Here is a 12,076-nt window from a genome sequence, read left to right on the forward strand (position 1 = left end):
CTGCACTGACACCATAGAGTCTGCTTGGGATTCTCTCTCTTTCCCTCTCCCTCTGTCCCTACCCCACCCCCCCCCACTCTCTCTCAAAATAAATAAATAACTTTAAAAAATGTTTTTAAAAGAAAGTCTATTTAAAGTTTACCTTTATGATATCTGTGCAAAGTGCATTTTGAAACATATTCACATTATAGATAACACTATACATACACAGAAAGCAAATTATATAAACACCTTAAAAGTCACCAAGGCAGAAAAAATACATTAAATATAAATTATCCCCTGGCTATTAAAGCATGTTTAACAGTCCCTCCACCAGGGAGTCTTTATTATCTAGGACTGGTATTAGAAATATGTAAGAAAGTAATAAAATAAAGAAATAAACTTAAAATATATATATTGGGCACATGGGTGGTTCAGTCAGTTAAGTGCTGGGCTCTTGGTTTCAGCTCAGGTCATGATCTCACCATTCGTGGGTTCAACCCCCAAGTCTCATTCTGTCCTGAAGCATGGAGCCTGCTTAGGATTCTCTCTCTCCCTCTCTCTGTCTGCCCCTCCCCCACTCCCATGAGTACATGCTGTGTCTCTCTCTCCCTCTTAAACATAAACTTAAAAAAAAAAGAAGTTTGTAGGACAGTAATAAAACTACAGCTCTAAAATTCAGCTATTAGTAATTCACATGGGCCCTATGTACAACTGCCTATAGGGCCAGGCAAATAAGGCACAGGAGTAATGCGGGAGACCAAAGAGACAGCAGGGGCTGGGACTAGAAGTATTTGGCCTATGAAAGGGCACAGCTACTACTCACAGGAATACTAGCCAAGTATTTGCAAATATTCTGACTTTTTTTTCCCAAGGGACTAGAAATCCAGATTTTATGTAAAATTTCCAGATTTTAAAAATTCATGTGGACCTCTGCTCTAATTGTTCCAAATTAGTGAGGTTTATTATACATCAATTTAATCCCGTTAACATTTAATACTTTAATGAGGCTAAAATATTGCCTAGGTTTTAAAGTTTTAATGTTTACCATTAAAAATTATTTTAGAAATAAATAAGCTATCTTAGTCATAATCTTATAAATATATTAATATCTAAATACATCATAATTTCAGCCTTTAATGCTGCCAAACTTTTTCTAACAAATAGAAGCTGAGTGGGCAGAGTTTTATTTTTCAATTTTAATAGAATGAAAAATGTGCTCCAGAGAACAACTTTTAGTTTTTTGTAGCAGTTTGACAGAATCCAGAAAACATTCACACAACCAATGAATGTGCCAGACTCACAAAATTTAGTAATTTCCATTGATGCAAAGATATTTGTCAATATTTGCCACTGTTCATAACTTGGTGATATCTACTTAAAAAATACAGTCTTTAACTAGGTCTCATCAACAGCTCTAGTTAAGTTCACCTTGACCCCATATGTGATTTTACCCTGTCCCCCACGAAGACCAGCTATGTAAATCTGGGGCCTGGGCACTCGGGTGCTGCTTTCTCTCATAGACTGCGTGCTGGCATCCTTTGGTGGGTACACCTGTGAACAATTTTCTCTTCTCATGTGACTAAGGTCAGTTTGTACTGAGTGAGTAACCTTCCGACGCAAATTGGCCTAAGAAGAAAGAGAATACACAGGAATTAACCCATCTCTAAAGAACAAATAATTTGGCCGAATCTTTTTTCTCAGTCCACAAAGAAATTAGCCCTACAACACAGCATATTTCTACAAAACATTAAAACATTAGAAAAACTAGAACATAATAAACATCCTTTGCCAAGGAGTGAGAAAATACATAAAATGTTGAAAACGGACCCAAAGAAAGAACATACAGATCACACTTAACAGTGAGCCCAATTATTTGTTAATATAATCTTTTAATTCCTTCATTATTATATTTTGAGATTTATACAACTTGGATTTTTCCACCATACTGGGTTTATTTTTTTAAAAGACAAAAATTTAAGATTTCATTTCTTTTTTAAATGGGCTTCACCCAAGACTTTTAATATAAAAAGTTCTGATGTCTTCAGGTTATATTTTACATTAGTCTACATCTTGCTTGCTCTTTTTATGGATTACTAATAAACATGAAGTTAAACAGATTACTCAGGCTGGGAAGCAAAGAGGAGTTTTATTGAAAGGAGACAAGGAGTGGGGTGCCTGGGTTGCTCAGTCAGTTGAGCATCCGACTCGATTCTGGCTCAGGTTGCGATATCACAGTCCCTGAGATTGAGCCCCATATCGGGCTCTGCGTGAGTGTGGAGCCTGCTTGGGATTCTCTCCCTCTCTCTCTCTGCCCCTGCCCCACTCATTCTTTCTCTGTCAAAATAAATAAACTTTAAAAAACAAGCAAACAAAAAATAAATAAACTTTAAAAAACAAGCAAACAAAAAAGGAGACTAGGAGTTACTGAAGTAACAAAGAAGTCCAAGAAAAGAACTCAGAAGCATAAAAGCCTGTGACTTAAAAAGGTAGAGACCGGCTTAGCGTAAATGGGGCCAACATGGCAGAGAAGTAGGGGGATCTGTACCTCTCGCATATCTCAAACAAAGAAGGGCTGAAGCCAAAGGACTTTGAACCTCAAGAATCTTGGAGAAAAAGAGACTGAGTCTACCGGGGAGAAACAGGGACAAACTGAAGGGCCATGGGTGGGTGATTGCAAACGGGGGGGGGAGATAAAACAGGCTGCATAGGCATGGAGGGGAGGTATCCCCTTCTGCAGAGAGCCAAAAGGAAGAGAAAGAGTGGCTAGGCAAGCATAGGACTATATCTGGACAAGAGAAAACCCTCGGACCAGGATGGAGAAGGATCCCATCTCTAACTGCGGGGCTTTCTTCAGACTGGGGCAGGCTGCCTTGTTCATGCACCTGGGGAGGAGGGGAGCCATCTCTGGGTTCAGTGGTAGATTAGGGCACAGTCCACAGCAGGAGAAACCGGTCCTCTCCCGTGAAGTGCTTCCACACAGGACAAAACCAGCCGGGACCACATATGGGGCCTGGATAGAGAGGTGCTTCCCCAGTACCAGGGCACACGGAGCAGGGATTTAAATCCCAGCCAAGAGCCTGGCACAGGAGTCAGTGGAGCCAGACAGACAGCCTCATTTGCGGCTGCGGCCAGTGAGGATGGCTCCAAAGGAGTGATTTGGGACACCGGGTTGTGGAGAAGAGACTGGGGGTCGCCATCTTTCTCCCCACCACCACCAAGGTGAGGCCTCAGAGATCCCACCATGGAAACCACAGTGGAGGCAGGACCAGCCTACACCTAACCAGGCGTATCTACTGGGTAACTGCATATCTACTGGAGAGGGATAGACGCTTTGGAGGCAGTTGGCCCCCTCCTCCAGACTAGCACTGCTGCATTGCCTGGATTAATCCTAGGATAATTCTTGTTATTTAGATATATTCTCCCTTCCATTTCTCCTTCTTATCTCTTCTCTCCTCTAGGCTGGCTACTCCGGTTATTGGTTTGTTTAAACAGACATATTTAATCCATTCTCTAGATACGTGCTCTACACCTCCTTCTTTCCTTTCCTTTCTCTCTCTCTGGAAAAATCATGTCTTACAGTTTCTCTGTCTGGGTAACTTTATCTTTGTTTCTTTTTCCCCACATCCTTCCTTATCTTCCTTTCTCTCTCTCTGGATTAAGCCTTTTAGTCTCTCTGCCTGGTCAATGTTTATTTTTTCTCCCCCCCCCCCAACCCCATCCCTGTCATTTCTCTCTTTATATGTGCTCTTCAATCAGTACCGCCTCCACCCTGTTCTTTATTTGTAGCTGGTGTTCCTGGTATTTTATTTTTGGATTGTTTATAGTTTTTTGTTTCTGTTTGTTTGTTTTATTTGTGCATTTGTGTATTTTTGTTTCCTGTTTGTTTGTTTTCCTTTCTAGGGCTACTTCAAGGAAAAATCAAAGCACACCTGATGGAGAGTCCAAAACATCATTACAAATAGGGAAATAAAATAACCAAAGTCACAACAGAGAACAAGTAACACACTCCAAAAAACATCTCCTGAAGAGCCAGGCCCTGGACAGTGTATGACCCCCCTTTAATATAGCAGTGCTCACAATGCAGAGCATATAACAAGCTTTTAAAATTCATAAGGGACAAAAAACTAGCCAAAATGATGATACGGAAGAATTCTCCTCAAAAGAAATTCCAGGAAGAAGTGACACTAAAGAATGGATCAAAACAGATAAAAGCAACATAACTGAACAAGAATTTAGAATAATAGTCATAAAATTAATCGTTGGGCTTGGAAAAAGCATAGAAGACAGCAGAGAATCTATTGCTGCAGAGATCAAGGAACTAAAAATAGTCATGATGAGTTAAAAAATGCTATAAATTAGGTGCAAAACAAAATGGAGGCAGTTACAGCGCGGATTGAAGAGGCAGAGGAGGGGCGCCTGGGTGGCGCAGTCGGTTAAGCGTTCGACTTCAGCCAGGTCACGATCTCGCGCTCCGTGAGTTCGAGCCCCGCGTCAGGCTCTGGGCTGATGGCTCAGAGCCTGGAGCCTGCTTCCGATTCTGTGTCTCCCTCTCTCTCTGCCCCTCTCCCGTTCATGCTCTGTCTCTCTCTGTCCCAAAAATAAATAAACGTTGAAAAAAAAAATTTAAAAAAAAAAAAAAAAGAAGAGGCAGAGGAGAGAATAGGTGAATTAGAAGGTATAATTATGGGAAAAGAAGAAGCTGAGAAAAAAGAGATAAAAAAAAATCCAGGATCACGTGGGGGAATTAGTGAACTATATGACTCAATCAAAGGGAACAATATCCGTATCATAGGAATCCAGAAGAAAGAGAGAGAGAGAAAGGGGCTGAAGGTGTACTTGAACAAATCATAGCTGAGAACTTCCCCAATCTGGGGAAGGAAACGGGCACTGAAATCCAAGAGGCACAGAGAACTCCTTTCAGACATAACTTGAATCGATCTTCTGTACGACATATCATAGTGAAACTGGCAAAATACAAGGATAAAGAGAGAATTCTGAAAGCAGCTAGGGATAAACAGGCCTTAACATACAAAGGTAGACACATAAGGGTAGTAACAGACCTATCTACTGAAACTTGGCATGCCAGAAAGGAATGGCAGGAAATCTTCAACGTGATGAACAGGAAAAATATGCAGCCGAGAATCCTTTATCCAGCAAGCCTGTCACTGAGAATAGAAGGAGAGATAAAGATTTTCCAAAACAAACAAAAACTGAAGGAATTCATCACCACTAAACCAGCCCTACAAGAGATCCTAAGGGGGATTCTGTGAGTAAAATGTTGCAAGGACCACAAAGTACCAGAGACATCACTACAAGCACGAAATCTACAGATAACACAACAACTCTAAACCCGTATCTTTTAATAACAACACTGAATGTAAATGGACTAAGTGCTCCAATCAAAAGACACAGGGTATGAGAATGGATAAAAAAAACAAGACCCATCTATTTGCTGTCTAAAGAGACTCATTTTAGACCCAAGGACACCTTCAGATTGAAAGTGAGGGCATGGAGAACTACCTATCATGCAGCTGGAAGTCAAAAGAAAGCTGGAGGAGCCATACTTGCATCACACAAACTAGACTTTAAATTAAAGGCCATAACAAGAGATGAAGAAGGGCATTATATAATAATTACAGGGTCTATCCATCAGGAAGAGCTAACAATTATAAATGCCTATGCACCAAATTCAAGAGCACCCGACTGTATAAAACAATTAATCACAAACATAAGCAACCTTATTGATAAGAATGTGGTAATTGCAGGGGACTTTAATACTCCACTGACAACAATGGATAGATCATCTAGACAGAGAATCAGTAAAGAAACAATGGCCCTGAATGATCCACTGGACCAGATGGACTTGACAGATATATTTAGAACTCTGCATCCCAAAGCAACAGAATATACTTTCTTCTCGAGTGCACATGGAACATTCTCCAAGATAGATCACATGTTGGGTCACAAAACAGCCCTCAATAGATATAAAAGAATTGAGATCATACCATGCACACTTTCAGATCTCAATGCTATGAAACTTGAAATTAACCACAGGAATAAGTCTAGAAAACCTCCAAAAGCATGGAGGTTAAAGAACACCCTACTAAAAAACGAATGGGTCAACCAGGCCATTACATAAGAAATTTAAAAATATATGGAAACAAATGAAAATGAAAATACAACAATCCAAACGCTTTGGGATGCAGCAAAGGCAGTCCTAAGAGGAAAATACATTGCAATCCAGGCCTATCTCAAGAAACAAGAAAAATCCCCAATACGAAATCTAATAGCACACCTAAAGGAACTCAAAGCAGAACAGGACAGACACCCCAAACCCAGAAGAAGAAGAGAAATAATAAAGACCAGAGCAGAAAGAAACAATATAGAATCAAAAAAAAAACAACAACAACAGTAGAACAGATCAATGAAACCAACAGTTGGTTTTTTGAAAAAATAAACAAATTGATAAACCTCTAGCCAGGCTTCTCAAAAAGAAAAGAGAGAGGACCCAAATAGATAAAAGCACAAATGAAAATGGATTTATTACAACCAATCCCTCAGAAATACAAGCAATTAGCAGGGAATACTATGAAAAATTATTAACACCCACACACTACCAAAACTCAAAAGGGAAGAAACAAAAAATTTGAACAGACCCATAACTAACTAGTGAAGAAATAAAATCAGGTATCAAAAATCTCCCAGCAAATAAGAGTCTGGACCAGATGACTTCCCTGAGGAATTCTAGCAGACATTTAAAGCAGAGTTAATACCTATGCTTCTCAAGCTACTCCAAAAAAACAGAACTGGAAGGAAAACTTCCAGACTCATCTATGAAGCCAGCATTACTTTGATTCCCAAACCGGACAGAGACTCAGCAAAAAAAGACAACTATCCCAGGCCAATATCCCTGATGAATATAGACGCAAAAATTCTCAACCAGATACTAGCAAATCTATTTCAACAGCATATAAAAAATAATTATTCACCATGATCAAGTGGGATTCTTTCCTGAGCTGCAGGGCTGGTTCAATATTTGCAAATCAATCAGTGTGATACATCACATTCATAAAAGAAAAAATAACAACCATATGATCCTGTCAATAGATGCAGAAAAAGCATTTGACAAAGTATAGCATCCTTTCTTAATAAAAACCCTCAAGAAACGGGATAGAAGGAACGTACTTAAACATCATAAAAGCCATTTATGAAAAGCCCACAGCTAATATCATCCTCAATGAGGAAAAACTGAGAGCTTTCCCCCTGAGATCAGGAACACGACAGGGATGTCCTCTCTCACCACTGTTGTTTAACATAGTGTTGGAAGTCCTAGCATCAGCAATCAGACAACAAAATGAAATAAAAGGCATCAAAATTGGCAAAGATGAAGTCAAACTTTCACTTTTCACAAACGACATGACACTCTACATGGAAAACCTGACAGACTCCACCAAACGTCTGCTAGAACTGATACATGAATTCAGCAAAGCCGCAGGATACAAAATTAATGTACAGAAATCGATTGGATTTTTATACACCAATAATGAAGCAACAGAAAGACAAATAAAGAAATTGATCCCATTCACATTTGCACCAAGAACCATAAAATACCTAGGAATAAACCTAACCAAAATATAAAAGATCTGTATGCCAAATACTCTAGAAAGCTTATGAAGGAAACTGAAGAAGACACAAAGAAATGGAAAAACATTCTAGGCTCATAGATTGGAAGAATAAATATTTTTAAAATGTCACTACTACACAAAGCAATCTACACATTCGGTGCAATCCCGATCAAAATTGCACCAGCATTCTTCCCAAAGCTAGAACAAGCAATCCTAAAATTTGTATGGAACCACAAAAGATCCTGGATAGTCAAATTAATACTGAAGAAGAAAACCAAAGCGGGAGGCATCACAATCCCAGACTTTAGCCTGTACTGCAAAGCTGTAATCACCAAGAGAGTACGGTATAGGCACAAAAACCAGCACATAGACCAATGGAATAGAACAGAGACCCCAGATTTGGACCCACAAACTCAAAATGGATGAAGGACCTGAATGTCAGACAGGAAACCATCAAAACCCTACAGGAGAAAGCAGGAAAAACCTCTTTGACCTCAGCCACAGCAATTTCTTACCTGACACATCTTCAAAGGCAAGGGAATTAAAAACTATTGGGACCTCATCAAGATAAAAAGCTTTTGCACTGCAAAGGAAACAATCAACAAAACTAAAAGGCAACCAACAGAATGGGAAAAGAGACTTGCAAATGACGTATCAGACAAAGGGCTAGTATCCAAAATCTATAAAGAACTCACCAAACTCCACACCTGAAAAACAAATAATCCAGTGAAGAAATGGGCAGAAGACATGAATAAACACTTCTCTAAAGAAGACATCCAGATGGCCAATAGGCACATGAAAAGATGCTCAACGTCACTCCTCATCATGGAAGTACAAATCAAAACCACACTGAGATACCACCTTACACTGGTTAGAGTGGCTACAATGAACAAATCAGTAGACTACAGATGCTGGAGAACATGTGGAGAAACGGGAACCCTCTTGCACTGTTGGTGGGAATGCAAACTGGTGCAGCTGCTCTGGAAAACAGTGTGGAGGTTCCTCAAAAAATTAAAAATAGATCTACCCTATGACCCAGCACTAGCACTGCTAGGAATTTACCCAAGGGATACAGGAGTGCTGATGCATAGGGGCACTTGTACCCCAATGTTTATAGCAGCACTTTCAACAGTAGCAAAATTATGGGAAGAACCTAAATGTCCAACAACTGACAAATGGATAAAGAAGATGTGGTTTATGTATACAATGGAATACTACTTGGCAATAAGAAAGAATGAAATCTGGCCATTTGCAGCAACGTAGATGAAACTGGAGGATATCATGCTAAGTGAAATAAGTCAGTCAGAGAAAGACAGATACCATATGTTTTCACTCATGTGGATCTCGAGAAACTTAACAGAAGACCATGGGGGAGGGGAAGGGGAAGAAAAAGTTACAGAGAGGGAGAGAGGCAAACCATAAGAGACTCTTAAATAGGAGAACAAACTGAGGATTGATGGGGGTGTGGGGGGAGAGGGGAAAGTGGGTGATGGGAATTGAGGAGGGCACCTGGGCACTGGGTGTTGTATGGAAACCAATATGACAATATATTATATTATAAATAAATAAAATAAAATAAAATAAAATAAAATAAAATAAAATAAAATAAAAATGTAGAGACCTGGAAGGAGAGGAAATATTCCAGATTTTGAGACACTGTGGATGACTGAGAACCAAAACTACTTCCTCCACACTGAGTTTATTGTCTACATTAGTATGACTTTTCTATTTGGACATCTTCATTAGCATAATTTGATCATTCCAAGAGACTCTTACCAAAGCAAAAAACTTGATTGTTCACTACAGAACATTCCAAAAGACACACCTTCAGTAGTAAGTACCAACACACAGATTCTAACATTCTCTGCACCCTACCCCATAAATCTTCACTTTCTATTCCCATCAGTGCTGGGCTGCTTTTTCATGATGTTTACCTAATCTAATTCAAGCCCTCATCCCATCCCCTGACCTACTCTTGGCTTTGAAAGACCTACCTTCCACCAAACTTCACATTCTCAATACAATCTGACCTTGCTCTTCCCCCTCAAGACACTGCCTAGCTCTGCTGAGGTGCTGATTCCTCCTATAGCTTTAAGCAATACACTCAGTTTTGTCTTACCAGCACATTGTACTGGTCATATATGGGGAGCCAGCATTTGACGTGATGCTATTCCAGAGGAGAATTAGGTCTAAGGTGAGCCTCAGAATTAAGTGGAGGTTGAAGAATGAGAAGAAGAGTTCAGTCGGTATGCAGTGCAGCCCCACGGAATACGCCATTCTTTTAACATTTCCAATCCAGACCTATGCTGGTACCTCTACCTCTCATATCCATCCAACCATCATTCCCCTCTTCTCCTTTGCCTATTTATACCTCAGACCAACTTAAAATGTCACCAGGATTCATTTTTTATTTCACTTCTATTCTACCACTTACCAAGAGGTATTGAGATATTTTTAGTGTATCAGTGTCACTTGCTAGACAATTAGTTTCTGAAGAACAAATGTGTAATATCTGTGTTACCCATATATATCTGATGGGCTCAAGTGAGTTTAGTAGATAACACAAAAGAACATTGGGGATGGAGCTTCATGTACTACAGAAGAGTAACTGATAGGAATGCTAATGGAACGAGGATCTGGAAGACATACCAGGAAGCTGATCCTTCCTCATCCCAGGAAATTAAGGGACTGAAAAGCTGCCACCACAAAGGGTGGCAAGAGAAATGCCATGATTGGTGAAAAGCCTATGAGATAATGAATATACAAACTGCCAAAAGCTAGACCTTATATGACAATAGAACTCAGATCCACAACCTCTATAGCTGTAGCTATAAGCCCGGAACAGACAGGACTTGGCCAGCTTCCCTATTTTTTTGCTACCCACCCCCCCCCCACCTTCCAACTAAGGACCAACTGGAGAAAGCCAACTATGCCCACCAAACCATTCACATAAGAGCCCCAACTTTGAGTTAGCCTGCTTCCATTTTCCCCATGTCAACAATCTCCAGTCAGAGCATGCTTGAAGCCTTCCCCTTTTTTTTACTATAAGGCTTTCCCACTTTCCCTGCCTGCTTTGGAGTTTCTGCCAACGGCCAGTGATGATGGTTGACTCCCTTGCTATAGAAAACTTTGAATAAATAGCCTCTGTTCTGATTTGGGTAGTCTTCATTTACTCCCATACCTGATTTCAGTTAAAGAGATGGATAAAATATACTAAGAAATGGCTATAGATATAAAAGTTTATTTCCTTTGTACTCTAAATACTTATTGTCTAAAATGACAAGGTACTGTAAAAAGGGTGAGAGGGAGGAATTCCACTGAGTCACACAGGGATGAGACTTTCAAAGGTAAGCTTTGAGGGCAGGCATCTCTTATGATTAAGGTGACTGAGAATTAGAAGGACAAGAGAGCTCAGTGCCTGTAGAGAACATGCTGACGTAAGAGGGGACACAAGAGAGGTTAACATTCTGCTCCTCAAAAAAAAAAAAAGACTACAAAAGACAAAGATATACTTTAAATGATTAGAGGAAGCTGAAAGTGCTCTAAATCTCATAGATTAGCACAATAGATGGATATAGAAAGAAAGAGAGAGCAACTACCATTGTTCTAGTCACTGGATGGTATAATTTGAGAATAGTTTCATGCTTCCGTATGTGCTTAAAATTAGAAGACAATCTTACAATGCAAAGCTGGCAAATTATATGCAAAGAACTCTGTATACATCCCACTAGTTTATATAAGTAATTTAAATTACCCACTCTATGACTAACAACACATTAAAGTTCCCTAACCTATAGCTCTCAGCTTTAGCACCATCTTCCTGGAAACTCCCACACCATGAGAGCCAAGTGGAGGGAGAAGCAAATACACAGGCTGAAGCGAGAAAGAAGAAAGATGAGGCAGAGTTCCAAGTAAATAGCCAGTGTATACACCCATGGAAGCCACAGGAGCAGAAACAAGGAAAGCTAGAGGCCAGGGACGCTGGTAGAAATTGTTGGACAGCATGCCTATTTTCTAGAAATTGATTCAATGAATCTAGAACATTGCCATCTTATCACAACAACTACCCTTGAGAGACCCACCCTGCTCGTACCAAAACAATCCCTTTTGGTCCTGTGCCCTGGACCTGTAACTTTTGGGACTAATTCTGCTTTAATTTGTGGCTGAATGTAACACATGTACAAAATATCATCTCTTCTGCTGTCTTAGCTGAAGAAAAACAAATTCCCCAACCTATAAATAATTTTAGAAAATATTGTTACAAACCAATTTTATAGCTTTTCTTCTCAATTCCCATTCATTCCACTCATATGATCTCACAATCGTTGGTGGCAATATGTGCGTATCTGTTTGTGTGCTACTTTCACACTTTGTAATTGGTTTTATATGATGTTTGTCAACATCTTTCATCTAAAGAAATGAAGTTCTGTAATTAGTATTTATTAAAAAGCAGCATTATTTAGAGATAA

The 12,076-nt window shown here is 39.6% G+C and overlaps 1 protein-coding gene across 1 annotated transcript in view; it reads right to left on the minus strand.

Annotated features, from left to right (window-relative positions):
- Positions 1-1,377: 1,377 nt before the first annotated feature.
- The window catches only part of CFAP206 (cilia and flagella associated protein 206), a 42,638-nt gene continuing 31,939 nt past the window's right edge, over positions 1,378-12,076 (minus strand). Inside the window, exons 12-13 of the mRNA XM_047101473.1 lie at positions 11,874-12,017; positions 1,378-1,608 (exon numbers count right to left, since the gene is read on the minus strand). Of these exons, the coding sequence (XP_046957429.1) occupies positions 1,378-1,608; positions 11,874-12,017 (375 nt within the window). The remainder of the gene's footprint in view (positions 1,609-11,873; positions 12,018-12,076) is intronic.

This window comes from Lynx rufus, unplaced genomic scaffold (assembly GCF_022079265.1).
Source record: "Lynx rufus isolate CCGP_SWC_20201006 ecotype Redwood Valley unplaced genomic scaffold, mLynRuf1.p SCAF_6, whole genome shotgun sequence".
Taxonomy (NCBI): domain Eukaryota; kingdom Metazoa; phylum Chordata; class Mammalia; order Carnivora; family Felidae; genus Lynx; species Lynx rufus.